Raw genomic sequence first — 20931 nt, 5'->3', positions numbered from 1 at the left:
ATACAGTTTTCTATCATTGTTATTGCTTATTTAAATTTTTTTTTTCTTTTTTGGTTGGTCGTTGGGCTTGAACTCTGGGTTTGGGCACTGTCCTTGTGCTCTTCAGCTCAAGGTGAGCGCTCTACCGCTTGAGCCACAGCACCACTTCTGGTTTTCTAGCAGTTTATTGGAGATAAGAGTCTCAAGAACTCCTGCCCGGACTGGCTCTGAACCGTGATCCTCAGATCTCAGCTTCCTGAGTAGCTAGGATTACAGGCGTGAGCCACCGGCGCCTGGCTTGCTTATTTAAATTCTTACAAAAGTATTTAAGAGTTTCCCTTTCTCTATGATTTTTTTTAAAAAGTTAGAATTGAAAAAAAAAAAAAAAAAGTTAGAATTGCCTTTAATAATTCTTAGTTCCAGTATTATTCTTCTTAAATAATAGAGTTTATGAAAGTACCTTGATTTTTCTTTTGAATCAGATAAGGTATGAATTTAGTCTCAACAAATCCAACATTTATTTATTTATTTATTCATTTATTCCATCTCCCCCTTCCCCACACTTTCTCTTTCTTTCTTTCTTTCTTTCTTTCTTTCTTTCTTTCTTTCTTTCTTTCTTTCTTTCTTTCTTTCTTTCTTTCTTTCTTTCTTTCTTTCTTTCTTTCTTTCTTTCTTTCTTTCTGTTTTTGGACATTACTGGGGCTTGAGCTCAGGTCCTTCTGCTCTTGCTTTTATTTTTCTCTGTCACTGAAAAAAATCACTCTACCACATTAGCCATACTTCCAGTTCCAGTGTCTTGTTCATTAATTTGAGATGAGAATCTTTTGAATTTGTCTGCATGGACTAGCTTCAAAACATGATTGTCCTGGTTAGCTAGCAATATAGATAAGCCTGAGCCACCAGTTGCTAGCATTATGAACAGGTTTTTTTGTTTCTTGGTCGTGGGTCTTGATCTCTGGGCCTGGGCTCTATCCCTGAGCTCTTTAGCTCAAGGTGAACGCTTGAGCCACAGCACCACTTCCAGTTTTCTGGTGGTTAATTGGAGATAAGAGTCTTACGGTCATTCCTGCCTGGGCTGGCTTTGAACTGCGATCCTCAGATCCCAGCTTCCTGAGTAATTGTTTGTTGTTGTTTTTTTTTTTTTAGTTAAAATGGATTATGTAGAATCTTGTGTCTTTGAAAGTGTTTGTGTGCTTGTTTGTACAGTTTATTGCAGATTCAGAAATCTAGTTAAAAGATGTTTTCCCCTTTTAAAAATATTTCAACAAAAAAGGGACAAAATAGTAATATCTACTACGAAATAGGTGTTTAATATGGGCTTATCAACAAGTATACCAATGTAGATAACATATTACAGACCTACATCTGTTGCCTTTTACTGTGGCCCATTAACTATTACAAGCTTTAATCTAGGTAGGTTTTTGTGTCTGTAGCTCTTCACAAATTTTGCTTTTCTTTTAAATTTCCTAGACAATATGTAATTTTAAAATGCAAGATCATTTCTGTTAGTAAATTATCACTTTGTCTTTTTAAAAAAAATGATAAATGTTATTTTATAAGATTAGATGCCCATGGGCATTGCACCTTTGTGTTTCTCCCCTCTGAAAATATTTTCCTTTGATACTTGACTTTTAGATAAATGAATTTTCCAGGTTTTTTTTTTTTTTTTGGGTCCAGTCGTGGGGCCTGAACTCTGGGTCTGGGCGCTGTCTCTCAGCTCTTCAGCTCAAGACTAGCACTCTACCACTTGAGTCACAGCGCCACTTCCAGCTTTTTTCTTTTTGCTTATGTGGTGCTGAGGAATCGAACCCAGGGCCTCAGGCATGCAAAGCAAGCGCTCTACCACTGAGCCACCTTCCCAGCCCCAAGATTTTTTTTTTTAACCAGTCCTGGGACTTGAATTCAGGGCCTGGGCACTGTCTCTGAGCTTTTGCTCAAGACTGGTAGTCTACCACTTGAGCCACCGCACCACTTCTGGCTTTTTCTGTTTATGTAGTACTAAGGAATCAAACCCAGGACTTCATACATGCTAGGCAAGTACTCTACCACTAAGCCACATTCCCAGCCTGAATTTTCCAGACTTAAAAAAAGTTATTTATTTTTTGTGTTTATGTGCTACCAAGGAATAGAACATAGGGCCTCATGCATGCTACGTAGTTACCGCTAAGCCATTCCTTGACCAAATTTTCCAGATTTAAACTTGCCTTTGATTTTTGCATTTTTATTATAATTCACTTAAATTATTGGTGTATTACAAGTTAAATTTTGTTTGCTACTCTATAAATAATTTTTAGGCAATATTGCTAATACCTAATACTTTTAAGTAAAATATAAAATACATATTTTGTAGTACAGTAATATTTTTCTAGTATATAAATGTTAACAGGAGATATTTGTAAGTACTTAAACAACAAAGGAAGTTTGCAGTTCATGAAGGTATTTTTTCATAGACACAGTCTGAATCAAAGTAAAGAAAACAAAAATGTAATTAAGCTTAGGCCCTTAGGCATAATTATTCCAACTTTATAATCTTTATTTTTATTCTTGTCTGTGCCCTTAAATACTCCCTAGTCTCTCCTTTATGTAGCCTTAATATTTTTTTTGATTGGAATTCAGATCACTTTATTTTTATTTTTATTCTTATTCTTTTGATTTGGCAAAAAGGGAACACTTCTGTATTGTTTTTGGGAGTGTAAACTTGTACAGCCACTTTGGAAAGAAGTATGGAGGTTCCTCAAAAGACTCCACATAGAGCTCCCCTATGACCCAGCAATCTCACTTTTAGGCATTTACCCAAATGATCACAAACAAGGCCATATGGGGCTGGGAAGGTAGAGCACTTGCCTTGCATGCTCAAGGCCCTGGGTTCGATTCCTCAGCACCACATAAGAAAAAAAGCCGGAAGTGGCGCTGTGGCTCAAGTGGTAGAGCGCTAGCCTTGAGCTGAAGAGCTGAGGGACAGTGCCCAGGCCCAGAGTTCAGACAAAAAAAAAAACAAAAAACAAACAAAAAAAACAAGGCCGTATTAAAGCTATCAGCACAACTATGTTTATCGCAGCATTATTCACTGTAGCTAAGATACGGAACCAACCCAGATGCCCCTCCGTGGATCAAGAAAATATGATATATATATATATATATGTATGTATGTATATATAAATGTATATATATGTATGTATATATATACATGTATATATGAAATTCTATGCCTCCATCAGGAAGAATGACACCACCCCATTTGTTAGGAAATGGAAAGACTTGGAAATAATTATACTAAGTGAAGTAAGCCAGATTCAAAGAAACATAGGTCCCATGGCTTCCCTTATTTGAAATAATTAGTATACGTCTAGGATAATCTTACCAGACAAGTTGAAAAGGTCAAAAGCTATGCACATGACCATATAAGATGGTGCTATGCTAAATGAACCCCAAGATAGAGACACAAGAGGTTTTTATCTTTGTTGCTGTTGCTTTTAATGTACTTACAATGTACTATGTGATTTCGTTTCTTTTGTATATTCTTCCCCCATGGTATAACCCCTGTTTTCACTGTATTTGATTATGGTACCCTTCATCTTGTATATACATTTTTCTAAGTTGGGGAAGGGGAAGGGAAATAATAAAATAATGAAACAAGGATACAGACTGACCCATTGATACAATGACATGTACAAGACACTACTTTAAAAACGATCTTTACAACTTGGGGAGGGAGGAGTTAGGGAAGTGGGGAGGGAAGGGATGGCTGGGGAAAAACAAAGGAGAGGGTAACAGTGCTCGCTAGGAAATATACTGATTACCTTACTCATGAAACTGTAACTCCTCTGTACAGTATCTTTACAATAAGAAAATATAATTAAAAACCTGCCCACTCATACTTAAGTTGTAATTGAGAGTAGAGTATCTGGTTATAGTTATGTTTTTTTCTTTTTAAACCAGTTTGGGTGATTGAGAATATTTCTTTAAAAACACACATACATCTTTTCTTTAACCTTGTAAGCTATCCTATATCTGGAGGAAGATCTGCATTGGCTTTTGGAAAGATGTTTAGATGACTCATTTTTTCCTTGCTAGACTTGCTTATTAGATTGTTTGCCACTTTGGGGAAATGGGCCTATTTGATGATCAGTTTTATATTAAATCAAGAGTGCCATCTAGTGGGAAAAGACTTAATAAAAGTTTCTCAGAAGAGTGTGTAGAGGATGGGAGATCTTACCTTAGTCAATCTACAGTACTCAATAATAAAAATTGGGGGGAGGGGAAGGGATAAGATGAGAGAAAAGGAACTTAGTTGTTCAGGACAACAACAAGCACATAGTAGGTACCTCATTAACAGTAGTTTTGACAGGAGTAGTTTTTCTTTCATGTAATCTGACAATCACATAAAATTATAGTTAAGTAGGAACTGCTGTAACAGATATGTCACTTTGTAAAATTTAATCATCTTTTGACTGTGTCCTAATATAGAAATGCTAAAAATGTTATCCTATACTTAGGATTCATCCTGGTTTTCTAGTAAAACCTGTTACTAGTTCCTAGTATTCTTCCTGAAATATTTTAATTGATTGTAAATATATATGTGTGTCTTTACCCCTTGGCATCCGGCATACTCACTTTAACAAATACTGACTGTGTGGTGGACACCTTTATCTTACAGGACACATATAATTCCCACCTATACATTTAGTGCAGAGTAGACAAACTCTATGTATTGCTCTATTGCATCACTTATAAAACTATAAATACCACTCTAATAGCTGCAGTCCCTGCATCCCCAAATTTAGCTTGTTTAAAATATTATCATTGTTATTTCTACTTTGATCCATGGGTTATTTAGAAGTACATTATTTAATTTCCAAGTGTTAGGAAATTTTTTAGATACCTTCTACTTGAGTTAGTTGTGATAAGAGAGTATCTATCATCTGCTATCATTCTTTTAAACTTGTTTACACTCCCAGCACATGGTCTGCCATGATGAATGTTCTACATTGGTTTAAAATGAAAAATTGTTATTGCTTAATTAAGTCTTACCTAACTGTCATTTGGATCAAAATGGTTGATTATATAATTCAAGTCTTTTAAATCCTTATTTATTTTAAACATATTAGTTCTTTGAATTTCTGAAACAGTAACAGTGAATTGCTACCTATTATTCATTTCTCTTTTCACTAATGTCAAGCTTTCCTTTGGGTATTTTTGTGTGATTACACATTAGGTTTATTGTGTCTTCTTGATGAATGATAGCTTTTTTTTTTTATCATTATGAAGGGGTGGTCTTTGTCTCTGATAATGTTTTTGGCTCTTTAATCTACTTAGAATCACTGTAGCTTTTCATTGTTTGTATTCAGCTGTTACACAGATTCTACCCTTTCCCTTTTTCTTTTTCTTTTTCCAATACTGGGACATTGTGCTTGCTAGATACAGACTGTGTATCTGAATGTCTCCAACACTTTACACCTCTGTTTCTATATTTAAAGTAGGCTTCTTAAATATATTATACAGATGATCTGAAACTTAAGATGGCTCAACTTTAGATACTTTGTGTTCACAACACTGTAAAAGCCAAGATCTGTTCTGTAGAAACCCTACTTCAAATTTTGCAGTTTGTTCTTTCCTTAGGCTAGCAAAATGTTGTGTTAAAGTTACTGCAGTGAGCTGCAGCTCCTGGTCAGCCATGTCAGCACAGAGGGAAACAGCTGTCTCTATCCAGTGCACTATGTTGCTGAGCTATGATGATGGATAGGTGAGGAGTAATAGAAGTATTTTTGCTTTACATTATTTTCTGAGAGACTATTGGGTATAGTGCCATTGTAACTTGAGCACATCTGTAATGGATTCTCCTTTTTAAAAAAAAAAAAAAAAACCACTCTTGCTCTCTGTTTATAACCTTGGTTTTTTTCACAAATCTTTTTATAATTATTTTGTGATTATTTGTACTTTTTTTTTTTTTTTTTTTTGTCGGTCATGGAGCTTGAACTCTGGGCCTGGGAGCTTGAACTCTGGGTCTGGGCACTGTCTCTGAGTTCTTCAGCTCAAGGCAAGTGCTCTATCACTTGAGCCACAACACCACTTCTGGTTTTCTGGTGGTTTATTGGAGATAAGAGTCTCACGGACTTCCCTGCCCAGGCTGGCTTTGAACCGTGATCCTCAGATCTCAGCCTCCTGAGTAGCTAGGATTACAGGTGTGAGCCACCGGTGCCAGGCTCCGGTGAGTGAATGAATGAATATACATAACTATAACATGAAATTTAAAAGATGACAGAATTTATAGTGAAGAATTAGCCTCTCCCCCACTTACTTATATCCTGGTTTCATATTCTCTACCTCACATGCAAACATTTTTCTTCTTTATTGTGTACTATTCCATACATTGTGAGCCTTTAGAAATGAATGAGATTATCTTTTTGCTTCTATCCATATTGCATTTTATATACACTATTCATATAAATCCTCCTTTTATTACCTTTGAAGTTGTGAGCTCTACACAGAAAATTATATAAACTTAAAGGTACGGTGTAACCAGTAGTCATATAATAATTTTAAAAAGACCTATGTAATTATCAGTGAAATCAGAGCAAGAACAAAGCTATCCATGTATTTCTGTTATGGCTCCCTTCTTCCACCATAGATAGTGGTTTTCTGACCTGTATGATAATCATTTCCTTAATTTTATGGTTTTAGCACTTACATTTACATCCCTCAATAGTCACCTGTTTTTATTGCCTGGGTTTTTGACATTTACATAAGTTGAACAAAAATGTATCATTTTTGTATTAAAAAGTAGGATTTTGGGGCTGGAAAGGTGGCTCAGTGGTAGAGCGCTTGCTTTGCATGCCTGGGGCCCTGGGTTCGATTCCTCAGCACCACATAAGCAAAAAGAAAAAAGCCGGAAGTGGCGCTGTGGCTCAAGTGGTAGAGCGTTAGCCTTGAGCTGAAGAGCTGAAGGACAGCACCCAGGCCCAGAGTTCAGGCCCACGACCGGACAAAAAAAAAAGTAGGATTCTGCTTTCTTCACTCAATCATGTTTGTGGCATTCACTAATCCTGCCTTGTAAAGAGCATTTATGTTTATTTCTGTAGGTACAGTTTTGAGAATGCCATACAGTATGGGTTTTCATTCTACAGATAATGGACACTATATCATTCTCAATTTATACAATGACATATAATACTGCTTTTATATATACTTATTTATACATATAGTCACATTTAACTCTGCATTTCTGGGTGTATAAGTAGGAACAGAGTTGCTTTCTCTCCAGGTATGCTGAACTTCAGTGTTAGTAAATAATGCCAACTTTTCCAAAGAGGTGAATTTTTTTATTCGTTCATACTAAGTATCTGGTAGTAGTTAAATGGTTTTTAGTTTGTTTGAAGTACTAACGAAATTTAGCTTCTCATGGGATTATTTGCTGTTTGTATTTTTTCTTTTGTGAAAGAAGTGTATATAATTGTTTGGCCAATATTCTTTTGTGTTGGATACTCTTTGAAATGACTAGTGTTCTTTGTTTAGAGACAAAAATATATGTGTATATGTGTAGCCAGTCTTTTCAAACTCTGACATATCTTCTGGTACGTTTTATACCTTTTGATATGCTTAGGTTTAAGGTTGTAATGTGATCAAATTTATTGGTTTTTTTTGTGCATATCATATCCATGAATTCTTTTGGATTGGAATTAGATTTTGTAAGTTTGTGTCATTTGATGTAATTTTTTATTTTGTCTTTAATTTCAGATCATTGGCTATTTGTCACCAATCTTTTTCCAAATTCTCTTTATTTGTAACTCTCTTGAATATTTTTTAATAGTTAAAATTTTGCCTAGGAATATTTCAATAATTTATTTATTTGAACTAAAAAAAGTTAGAGATGTACAGATATGAGCAGACATTTTAAGAATAAGGCTTCCATTTCCATGAATATGGTTAATATCTAACTTCTGGTTTAAGTCCATATTTTTTTTGCAGTTCTTTATTTTTTAAGCTAAATGTCGTATTCAATTTTTAAGAGTAAATGTCAGTTTTGAAAGAAGTATGCCCCATGAGCATCATAGGAGAAAGTATCAGGTGTAATTCTCCTTCCAGATGGCACCCCTACAGGTAAGTCAGCAGCCTGTGAAATTGCAGTCTGAATTACACTGTAGATGAGCTGGACATTTGGAGCAAAGCTTTGATAGCAGTAATAAATGACTTGGTTCAGAACCAAGGACAATTCCCAGAAATTAAAAGCTGTTTAGTCACATAGGGAGCCTTTAGTAAAATGAAGTTTAGCAAACTGGAAAGTTGAGAGAAAGGACAATAGTTGTTCGCAATATATATGATTATATAGGAATCTCACATCTGCTATATCTTAAACTGGATAAATTAATTTTAATTTTATCTGATAATGCCTTATATTAGTTCTTCATATGTGTCAGTATAAGATTGGGATTTTTCCATACTAATTTTTTTACATAATAGATGGTGGTTAAGAGCCAGTTACCAGCTAAGATGTCAGCTAAGATGTTACTTTATTTGTAAATTCTAATCTTGTTTGATATTGTTTATGATTAATTTTTCATTTTGGAACACTTGTGTCCTAAATTACCAGTGTAGTCTATTTAAGAATCAACAAAGAATAGTAATTCAGAACTTACCCTGCATTACTTAGACCAGGTTCAGATTCTGTTTGATTCACTCCCTGTTGTGTAAATATAAACTACTTTTTGTCTTTTAATGCTTCTAAGCCAAGTTTCCTCATCAGTTAAATGCAAAAACTGTATGCACCCATAACACTGACTTCTGCATTCATTTATTTAGAAATTTCTTACTGCATTCCTCCTGTGTAGCTGGCACATCTCCAATCTTAGGAATGTAGCCTCTGACAATATGGCTCAAATCTTTATACTTCTGGGAGCCTCTGTTTTAGTAGAGAGAGAAAGTGAAGTATTTTAATTTGTAAGTGATCTATGAAATAGACAAAGAAATATGGACCTCAATCAAGGAAAAAGAAGACATTTTGTATGTTGACATCATAGAAGTCCCCTGTTTGATGGTTAACAGTTGAACAAGTATCTAAATACCGAGTGAAATGAATGATCCACAAAATTGGGTCCTTTGAGTTTTACATATTTATTTGTGTTTTTTTGTTGGACTGTTATTTTGACACACTCTGACTATGTAGCCCAGATTTACCTCAAATTCTTTATCTCTTGGCTCAGCTTCTCAAGTTCTTGGATTACAGGCATGTGATGATTATCATGCTTGGGTCAAGTCTTAAATAATGTAGCATAGCATCTATGGTTGTATCATTAAAAACGATACAGTTTCTCATAGTATCTCTTGGCCCAGCTATGGGCTATGGCAGCCTCAGGGGAAGGGCTCATGGACGTCTCTGCATGGACTAGCCTGGAACCAAGATCACCTATTGGAGGATTCAAGTAGCTAAGATTACACACGTGCCTCATTTTTTAAAAAAATTATTTCATGAATTATAGTTGACATTAATGGATAAGTAACTGCCTATTTATAATTGTTTGTGTGCATCGATCTGCATGAATTCAGATTGGTTAAAAAAATTATTTTTATTGTTGGTGAATTCTGTAAATCCTGTGTTCTCTGAGTATGTAGGTCATATTAGTGGAGAACCAACTTTTAAAACTTTACAAACTACTGAAGTCTTCTATCAAGAAAGACAGTTTGAAGCCAGGTGCTAGTGGCTCACACCTGTAATCCTAGCTACTCAGGAGGCTGATAGAAAAAACCGGAAGTGGCTCTGTGGCTCAAGTGGTAGAGTGCTCGCCTTGAGCTGAAAAATGCAAGGACAGCTCCCAAGCCCAGCGTTCAAGTCCCACAACTGACCCCCAAAAAAAAAAAAAAAAGACAGTTTGCTTCAAATCCTTAAGATAAGGATTTTTTGCTTGCTAAGATTTTGCTGGTGTTTACTTTTCCTATCAGTGAATTTGTTTGTTGAGAAGTAAGTCTGGTTAGTTATAGTGGCAGTAATTTGGGTGGATGGAGATGCAGTACTGAGTGAGTTGAGGAACTCAGTTGAGTTATGCCCTAGTCCACTAGCCACAGTCTAATCCTGTTTCTGTGTAAGTGATTCATACATAAGAACTGCATTTTCTTACATTTAATCTCTTGTGAAGATTTCCATTTGTACTGTGATTATTATTGTCTTTTCTCAAAAGAGGATTCATTGCCATATTCTAAAATACAGATGACAAATCTGTGTTGTTGTGCTTTTGCATGTTCAATGAACTCTTATTTCAAGCAATACTAAGTCTATAAGGTTTCCATAGTTGTTAAATAACAAGTCTGTAGTCAAAAAAGACGGGGAGCTGGGAAGGTGGCTCAGTGGTAGAGTGCTTGCCTCACCTTCATGAGGCCCTGGGTTCGATTCTTCAGCACCACATAAGCAGAAAAAGCTGGAAGTGGTGCTCTGGCTCAAGTGGTAGGGTGCTACTACTCCCTTAGCTGAAGGGAGAGTGCCCAGGCCCAGGGTTCAGGCCCCATGACAGGAAAAAAAAAGGCTAATACCTAGTTAAAATATGTTTCAACAAGTCTGTTTACCATTTTTACGAACCTAAGATGGAATCTGACATCTCATATATTTTGACACTAGATGCATATAGCATCTGTGTAAGGATACCCTTCCCCTTGTTTAATCAAAGGGAAGTTTACTAGACAGGAAACACTTTGGGAGTTGGTACTCCAGACTAGGGTTTCTCAACCTTAATCATCGACATTTTGGGCCAGGTGGCTTTTGTGTGGGCTGCTCTGTGTGTTGTGTGCTGTTCAGCAGCTCCCATGGCTTACCCAGTGATGTTAGTAGCACCCACCAGCTCCCAGGCTCAGTTGTAACAGTGAAAAATATCCAACATTATTACATGTTCCCTCAAAGGTAGGATCTAACCACTGCTATAGACAAATATTGCAACATCGCAGAGAATAAGAGAGTTTATCAGTTGTCATCTGAAATTTTACTTGCAGTGATGCAGAAACAATCTTGTGGAAAGTGGAACCATGGGTAAGAAGACTCAGGATAATGTACTGGGTCCACTGCCTACCTAGGCACGATTTTTTAGTCATTATTAGATGAAGAATTTACTGGAAAAAAAATTAATGACTTTGCAGACAGAGACAAATATTTCTGTGTTGTTAAAGGAGTAATTTCAAATATTTAAATTGATCTGCTCATAAGAATGTTGTACATTTTTTAAATCCTTTTTTTCTGTTTTTATGCAGGGCTATTTTCTTCTTTTTGAGTCTATGTTAGATTCTGTTCTTTATGCAAAGAACAAATACTTGGCAAAAGGAGGATCGGGTGAGTATAAAATTTTAGTTTTATTAATGTAATTTCAGTCTGGCAGAACCAAATGAACCTTTGAATTTCAAATAAACTATTCATGGCTGAGAAAGTTCACAATAGAGATGAAAGATGCTTCCATTAGAAGAGGCTTTAAAACATTCATTTACTATATTGTTGAGAGTGGAACATTATATAAGATGTAGGATGGCAAGCTAATGGTATTTTCAAGAACACTTTGTTGTAAAGAATTTCATTTTTAAAATCCTTTCATGGAACTTTCAAGAAGACTTTAGTTATAAAGGATTTTGAAAATAACATAAGGACTAAGCTTTAGAAGCTTTTTGATATTCAAATAAGAAATCTAAAAGAAATGACTTTTCACTTTTAATACTCATGTCATTTGTTTTATTTTTCCCCAGTAGCATATTTCATATTAAGTTGGACATTATTCACTTTGTTGTCAGATTGTCATAACTTCTAAGTAAACCTGGCTTCTGAGAAATTTAATGATACCATTTAAATAGTGATTATTTGGTTTCTAATAAGGTTTAGAGCACCACAACCTAGTAAATTTGGAAGCCCTCTCCCCCCCCCCCCTTTTTTAAAATGTCTCATGTTTCTTGAAAGCATTGCATTTACTCCAAGTGAAATGGTGTTTTACAAGCCTTTTGCTTGAACAAATGTTGTCCTCAAGAGCAAGGATTAATGTTTTATACCATTTCAGGGAGCTCCACAGCTTCTGGATCGTAGCTATAGGAGCATATGTGGTAGTTGACTTCAATTATTAAAACTGAATTGAAGGGCTGGATGTATATAGCTCAAGTGGTAGAGTGCTTGCCTAACAAGCATAAGGCTCTGAGTTCATACCCTAGTTTGAAAAAAAAAAGATTAAATTGAATAGCTTATGTCTCTCTTCATTTACTGGTAACTACCTTCCTTATCTCAAAGCTTTAGGATTAGCAAATGGTTTCCACAGTCAGTCCATAATTGATGGAAAGGGGAGAGAAGCTAAAGTAGTGACAGAGCACTGGAGCATAGCTATACTGCCTGTCCATTCATCCTTTTCAAACTTACCTTGGCAGCTGTAGTACAGTTGAAACTCCTAAGACCAAAATAGATTGTACAGAGAAAATTCTCTACAACAATAGTTCTTTTTATAATACATTTGAATGGATTCCTAATCTCTCCCATGAACCTGACTAGAATTTTTGGGTGTATTTTTTACCTTACAACAGTTGTCTATATATTTGTAATATTTGGGCGGGAGGAGTAGCAATACTGGGGTTTGAACTCAAGGTTTCACACTGGTGCTCTGTCACTTGAGCCACTAGTTATACCCTGTTTATATTATTAGAATCCTCATATCCTTTTGGGATATGGGATATGCCTGGGATCCCAAGTACAACAGAAAGATTTTGGATGACAAAAAGTAGGTGGGTAGTGATTCAGTTGTACCCAGAATAGAAGTGAGACCTTCTTCTAAAAATAACAAGTGAAAAGCAGGGCTAGAGGTATGCTCAGCAGTAGTACCCCAGCCTAGCAAGCAAAGGCCCTGAATACAAAGTAAAACAAAAGATAGCTAAAACAAAAGATATTTTATCTACAAAAGCTGTACTTTACTCAGGGTCATACCAAATTTTCTTGTTTTCTGGAAGTATTAAATATTTTCATTGAAGTTTATGATTCACTTCAAGTTAATTTTGTGTGTGGTTGCTGTTGCTGTTTTCTAGTACCCTTTGTTAAAATGCTGTCTTTTTTCATGAATCATTTGGCATCACTTGATATTTGACCATATTCACGTGGGTCTATTTCTGCATTCTTTTAATTTGGTCTTTAATCTGTCCTTTCCCTAATGCCTTACTGTCTTCATCACAGTAGCTTTATACGAAGCCTGGGTAGCAGACTGGTTAATTGCAGATAAGAATCTCTTGGACTTTTTCAGTACATTCAGTACATTTTTCAGTACAGTCTTCAGATCGCAGTCCCCTTAGTAGCTAGGATTACAGATATGAGCCACTGGTACCTAACTGTTTTAACTCTTAAAAATAGTAATGTTTGTGATTTTTCTGTTCCCTGCTGCTAGTATAAAAAATACAGGTGATTTTTATTTATTAACCTATATCTTATGACTTTACTAAGTTTATTTGTTCCTTCTAATAGTCTTATAGAAGCCTTAGAATTTTACTTCTGCTATTACATACTTCACAGTTTTAATTATTTTATGTCTATAATCCTTTAAAGAAGACAGGAAACAGTCTTTTCAGTTATAAGTAGTTAGAAATGAATAATTTGAACCTTCCCACAAAATATCTACTAACTACAAATGGTAAAGAGTCAGTTTCAATGTAGAAGCTGACACATTAGTCAAGTAATCAAAGTAGACACATTCAGGAATAAATCAAAGTAGACACATTTGGGAATGGAACAAATTCAAATTGCATACTTATTTAGAGAATACAGAAATAATTTACTTTTCTGAAACCAATCATGAATCAGTAATAGCTTATAAAATCATAAATTTTATAAAAGATAATTTAGGAACCTTTCTATGCTACTAGAAAGAAGTGTTACTTTCATTACCTTTCATTACATGTACATTATACTGAGGGGTTCTACCCTTAGAAGTCAAAACTAAACCTATTTTCCTCAATTTATATTTAAGGAAACATAAATTTGAGAATTGTTTAGCCAGTACAGTGCAGAAGTAGTGATATAACCACTTTCTAAGTCATTTCTAATTTATCTTTATGAAGACCATCACAATCATCCCATAGGGACTTTTCATTTATATATGTTATATGTGTATGTATTCAAACCTTCTCACCAGATGCTTGTGAACCAAAATCTATGGGGAAGAGCCTTTTTTGCTTTGTAAACCACAGATTTCCTGTTCACTGGAAATTGGAGATCCAGGTGCCTACCTGGCTGGGTAAAGCAAACTACCTAAAGAATTCTGTTATTTTTCTTTTAATTTAATTTTATTGTAAAGATGCTGTACAGAGGAGTTATAGTTACATGAGTAAGGTAATGAGTACAATTCTTGTCTAACATTGTCACCCCCTCCTTTTTTTTTTTCTCCTACTATCCCTTCCCTTCTCCACTACCCCTTACTTCCCCCTCTCCCTGAGAAGTTGTGAAGTTTGTTTCTAACATAGTGTCTTGTGAGTATCATTGTTGCAATGGGTCATCCTGTGTCCTTGTTTCAGCATTTTATTATTCCCTTTTCCCTCCCCAAATTAGATAAATGTGTAAACAAGTTGTAGGGTACCAAAATCAAGAACAGTAACAACAAGGGATATACCATAGGGGGAAAAACAGACAAAAGAAACAAACAAAAAAATTCACATAGTACATTAAAAACAACAGCGACAAAGAAAAACCATTTGTCCCTATATCTTGGGGTTCATTACACTTAGTATCATCTTATATGGTCATATGTACATAGCTTTTGAGCTTTTCTGCTCATCTGATAAGATTATTCTAGATATATATTAACTGTTACAAATAAGGGAAACCATGGGACCTATATTTCTTTGGGTCTGGCTTACATCACTTAATATGATTTCTTTCTGTCTTTCCATTTCCTAACAAATAGGGCGGTGTCATTCTTTCTCATGAAAGCATAGAATTCCATTTTATATATATATATATGTATATGTATATGTATATATAATATATTTATAAATATATAATCTGTTGACACAGAAATCTGTTCTGTACTAATAAGAAACAGTCTGTTCTAAACTCCAGATTTACAAATGTACTTTTGTGATTGTTTCTCTGCATACTGAGCCATGCATCTTACTATTCTCCTTTCTGCTCTGCTGCTTTCTCTTTACTGATTGTTTTTGCCCTATCATGTCATCCCTTCACTGAGAGTGAAGGAAATAGGGCTGAACATTTCCATTTTCCTGAGTTAATTATTAATTTTTATCACTATATGATCTTTCTCAATCTATTTTCCCTTTTATTTTTTCTTCTTGCTACGTTACCCATTTGCTTTAAGAAGACAAGGTTCTTCTGTCTTCCTTTTGAAATGTATCAAATGTGATAGCATGTTGAATGGAAAGCATGTGGATTATATAGACAGACTAAGCTCATCAGTTGACTAGTGGTTATGTTGGCTGATGGGGAGTAGTAATTTTTGCAAGTTAACCTATCTGAACTTGAGTTTCTTTCTCTGTAAAATGAGATAATCAGTTTTTAAAAAATCATTCAACAGGGGCTGGGAAGGTGGCTCAGTGGTAGAGCGCTTGCCTTGTATGCATGAGGCCCTGGGTTTGATTCCTCAGCACCACATAAGCAAAAAAGAAAAAATCATTCAACAGTCATTTTTAAATGTTTGATGTAAACAGTTGTTCAGTAAGTGTTAATTCTGTAATTACAAATAATTAGATTTATACGTTAAAAAGTTAAGTACGTTTAAGCATTGTGGTATTAACACCTGCCCCTGCCTTTTGTGTAATACCTCACCTTTTCTATACTCTCTTGTACTCTATCAAGTATTAACAGCTATTGGCTGTCATAGTGTTTAATGCTTTCCTTTAGCAGTTTCTTAGTTTACTGTCTACTTCCACATCGTCAGCTTTACTTTTTTCATATTTCTTAGTTTGGCTTTTTTCAACAATGTTTCACTAGTATTGTTTGCTACCTTTTTCAGTAACTAATTTTTCAAAGCGCATTGCAGCTATATGTTGGCCTAGCTAAGTTTCATGGGCCTAGTCATTCTTTATAAGTTAATGATAGAGAGCTGGGCTCAGTTTCCAATTAATATTTAATTTCTGAGATATTCTTGATATATAAATTGGAAGATATTTAAGCTTATTTGACTCACAACATATCCACTGATCTATTGACCTCATAGTACATTTCCTTTTATATATGTTGACTGAGAGTTTTGCATCGTTACTTCACTAAATCTTGGTGAGTATTGTCCTTTTGTTGTGAAAGCACCATTTGTTTTGACTGAATATCTCCTTTTGTTTAAAACCATTTTTCCTCTGTAGTTATTTATATACAAACAGTTACTTGTGTTTTACTAGAATTGGCATCTCATCCATTATTGTCCAAATTTTTCGAGATATTTCTGAGAGATAAAGGCTTTCCCATCATAGTGAGCTGGTGTAGTGACAAATGAATTCTGGGCAGTGAATCGAGAAGGACACAGATGTCAAAGCCAGAAATTTATAAATGGTCTGTTAAGAGGATTCTTTTGTCCAATCAGCTCTTTGTTAATTTCACCTACAAACACAATAATTATTCAATTATAGCTTCTATCTGACAAAATTCAAATGACAAATGTGTCAGAATGTGAAAGGATTATTCACAGTTTTTTCAGGGAGCCTAGAATTTAGGCAGTTGTGTAGACGTATAACTGTGATTATACATCTTCGTGAGTATTTACAGGTCTTACTGAGAGGTTTTTAAAAATCATTTTGTTTCAAATTACTAAAACTATAATTTTTCTCTTTGTGAAATATGACTAAGTTGGAAAATAGACCTTAACACTAGAAAAAGTAAAACATTCCTCTTTTTTTATTCCTAGTATCAGACTAGTTTCAAAGTCATTTTATTACTTTCAATAAGGTATAATTTGTATTATGAAAAATTACCATTTTTCTTCATGGTATATATCTTGAAGTAGAGTTAGAAAAGCTAACTGTATTTTCGGGTTCATAGGCCATATGGTCTCTGCCCCAACTATTCAATCCTACCACTATAACAGTACAGCCAAGATAATATGTAAACAAATAGATATGGTAGTGTTCTAATTAAACCTTATTTTACAAAAACGAGCAGCAGACTGGATTTGATTCAGGGGCCATTATTTTTTCAATCTGATACAGAGATTGGTGATATCAGAAATCTCACTTGTGATTTTAATAGTATTCTAAAGTGAAGAACTTTATGAACTTAGCTAAGTACTATATAACTCATAGGATATTTGGTTCCCATATACTATAGTGGTGAGTGTACTTCATGAAGTAGCAACATTATGATGGCCCTAATCATGCCCTCCTCATGCCTTGTAAGACTTATCTATACATAAGTCTTAAAAAGATCACAGCCCACGGGGCTGGGAAGGTGGCTCAGTGGTAGTGCGCTTGCCTTGCATGCCAGAGGCCCTGGGTTCGATTCCTCAGCACCACATAAGCAGAAAGAAAAAAGCCGGAAGTGGCGCTGGGGCTCAAGTGGTAGAGCGCTAGCCTTGAGCTGAAGAGCTGAGGGACAGCACCCAGGCCCAGAGTTCAGGCCCACGACTGGACCCAAAAAAAAAAAAAAAAAAATCACAGCCCTGCTCATTTGTTTACATGCTGTTTGTGGCTGCTTTCACACTGACAACAGAAAACAGTAATTTCCCAAATCTTTGAAATGATATATTTCTTTATTTTTGCAAATTTGCTTCATTATTTTTATAGAGGTGCTATACAGAGAGATTGTAATTGCATGAGTCAGGTAATGAGTACATTTCCTTCCGTGCGGCGTCTTCTCTTCTCTCGCTCTCTCCCAGTCCTCCCTCACACTTCCACCCGTGAGTGTACAGTTCACTTTCATCAGTGTCCATTGAGCTCCACTGCTGCACTTCTTCACCCTTTTCCCTTGAGTTCTATGCCCTCTCCCCGCCACACTCTTCCATAGATATACACGTGAACAAACCATACATAAAGAAGACAGAATCATCAACAAAATAATTTTACAAAAAAATGAGACCACTTGTTTCCATATCTTGAAGTTCATTTTGATATGTATATAAATATATATGATTTTATGTAGATATGAAGGGGCACATTTACATTGTACCTTTTCTGTCTGTCTGTCTGTCTGTCTGTCCCTCTCTCTCTCTCTGTCTCTCTCTCTCTTTTATAGGAATAATACCGCAAGCCGGTTTTCTTTTTTTTCTTTTGCCAATCCTGGGGCTTGACCTAGGGCCTAGGCACTGTCCCTCTTTTGCTCAAGGCTAACACTCTACCACTTGAGCCACAGCGCCACATCTAGCTTTTTCTGTTTTGTGTGGTACTGAGGAACCCAGATCTTCATGCATGCCAGGCAGGAACTCTACCACTAAGTCACAGTTCCAGCCCCTGCAGCTATCTTTATGATATTCTGGCTCATGATATTCTGGGTAGATGACCAAGAATGGTATGGCTGGGTTGTGAGAAAGATCAATGATTGTTTTTTCGAGGAACCTCTAGACTGCTGTCCAGAGTGGTTATACTAGTTTATATTCCCACCAACAGTGCAATGGGGTTCCTTTTTCCCCACCTCTCCACCAACATTTGTTTTTCGAATTCACAATGTTGGCCAACCTAACTGGGGTGAGATGTGATCTCAGAGTTGTTTTGCTTTGCATTTCCTTTATATCCAGGGATGATGAGCATTTCCTTATGTATTTCCTTGCCCATCTTACCTCTTCTCTTGAGAAGTTTTTCCTTAGCTCCCTTGCACATATAGCAATTAGTTTTATTAGTGTAGGAGTGGTTAGTTTCTTGAGCTCCTTGTGTATATTGGGTGTTTGGCCTTTATCTGATGTCTTATTGGTAAAGATCTCCCCATCTGTTGGCTGTCTTTCTAGGAAAACAGTAATTTCAACAACAATCGTATAGCCCACAAAACCTAAAATAATGAGTTTACAAAAAAAAACGTTTGTTGACCCAGCCTGCTCCTTTTCTCTGCTTCTCAATAAAGATAAAATTTCAAGTCACAGCATGGCAAAAGCCAATAAAAAAGCTATCCAAATAGCTAGTGCTTCAGAATTCTTTGTCTCTTTAGTGTTCATTAACTTACAGATTTGCTTCCAAAAATTAAACACTTTTCCTTATAGCTGATCTCTTGCTGGTCATCATTCCAAATAACATACCAGTTACTATAAAGAATTTGTATTAGTCATCAATTTAAACCCACTCAGGAAGCAATACCTGTTCATGATGGAAGGAGTTAATGAAAGTAACAGTTTACGTACAAGGCAGTGGACTCTGGCCCTGGACAGCTAGCACACATTCCTCACATGCTCTGTGGGAATGAATTGAGAAACTTACCAGTGAAGTAGTCATATTTCTTTTTTCTGGGTATCTCATAAAGCAGACTGAGAAGCAGTTGTTTTGATGCCAAAATACCTTACTTTGAGTTTTGTTTGGAGGAAAACTTAGTGCTGTTATCACCGAGTAATTAAATTTCCAGTGTTTTGGATGGAAATAAAGCTTGAGGTTAGGAAAGGATAATTTCTCTACTGTTTAAGTCTGAAGCTAATGAACAATCTTGGAATTTTTTTCATTTCTCCATTTCTTTGATATATTTATATTTGTTCTTTGTTGATAAGGGAATCTGTGGTTTATATTTTAATTCATGAGTCACCTACAAGTTGAGATTTAAAGTTAGTTTTCTTATTTATTTGTCAAAAGAAAAATCAGCATATTTTTCAAGTTTTGTATCATTAAGACTTTGTTCTCAGTAGAGTTTCTTCTTAAATCATTTTTTTATATAATTTACCCAGTGACCCCCTCTTGGGTCTCTTTTTTCTGTGCTCCTAGTTTTTCAGCTTCCTTTTCTTTTTCTCCCCCTTAAACTTTCATAGTTACTGTGTACTTTGTTCTACCCCTTGAATTTGTGAGCTCCTAACTTTTATTTCCATTGATATGCTCAAGGACTCTAAATTTTTATTTAAAATTTTATTTTATTTTTATAATCTCAGAAATGTATGTTAGCTCTGTATTGAATATTTTTATCTGTTCATGACATAAGCAGAAAACTTTTATATGACTCCTAAGTTGCCCATATTTATTCCCCACTTTGGTTAATAAGACAATCCATTCCATTACTGAAATTAAACTCAGTCATCCTTGAATCTTCCTCTTCCTCACTGTCACAGCCAATCTGTCAAAGTCCTGGTTCTACTTTCTAAGTATCTCTTTTCTAGTCCCATAGACATCACCCTACTTCCCTGATAAATGAATTATTACTATTCCTTAATTTGTCTCTGTTTTAGTCTTATATTCTCTCATTCTTCATATTACATTCCATTTTTTTCTAAAATAAATCTCATCATGTTACTATATCCTATGTAAAATTTTTCACTGGATTTTTATTATTTGACTAAAGACCAATTTACAACCGTGGTTTACTGAGGTACCTTTCTAAACATGCGTCTCCTTTCTAATTAGATTGCAGTTTATTGTCACCCTTTATGCATAGTTTACTCTACTTACAATGTATTCTTTTCCTCCACACTCCTAAATTGTCCTGAGGTTCTTATCTGGGCTCCAGCCATGCCTGAACTAGTTGATTTTCCTATCAATTCCCAAGTACTTCATGCTTTCCCTTTGTTAGTAATTGTCACATTAAGTTAAGTTTCTTAATGGTAAAGATATGTGCACAGTTTTTAGATTGGCACATATGCCTGACACCTACTTAATGCTCGTAAATACTTCCTAATATACTAAAAGAAGGTAATATAAACTGAACTTCTGCATAACTATGAAATTCCATTACATACTTTTTTTATATGCTGTCTTCCTAACTAGTTTGACCCTTTCTGCATATTTTAGAGGGTATGTGGTAAAGAGTACCTTTTTTTTTTTTCTATTCCTGAGGCTTGAACTCAGGGATTGAGTGTTGTCTGAGCTTTTTGCTCAAGGCTAGCACTCTGCCACTTGAGCCAAAGCTCC

The 20931-nt window shown here is 35.4% G+C and overlaps 1 protein-coding gene across 1 annotated transcript in view; it reads left to right on the top strand.

Annotated features, from left to right (window-relative positions):
- Prmt3 (protein arginine methyltransferase 3) overlaps positions 1-20931 on the top strand; it is a 91881-nt gene that overhangs the window by 34019 nt on the left and 36931 nt on the right. The window contains exon 11 of the mRNA XM_042691655.1: positions 11206-11284. Within this exon, the coding sequence (XP_042547589.1) occupies positions 11206-11284 (79 nt within the window). The remainder of the gene's footprint in view (positions 1-11205; positions 11285-20931) is intronic.

This window comes from Dipodomys spectabilis, unplaced genomic scaffold (assembly GCF_019054845.1).
Source record: "Dipodomys spectabilis isolate Male_0828 unplaced genomic scaffold, ASM1905484v1 ptg000145l, whole genome shotgun sequence".
Lineage (NCBI taxonomy): Eukaryota > Metazoa > Chordata > Mammalia > Rodentia > Heteromyidae > Dipodomys > Dipodomys spectabilis.
The sequence above is the reverse complement of the archived record's forward strand: the minus strand, read 5'-3'. Positions and strand labels throughout refer to the sequence as shown.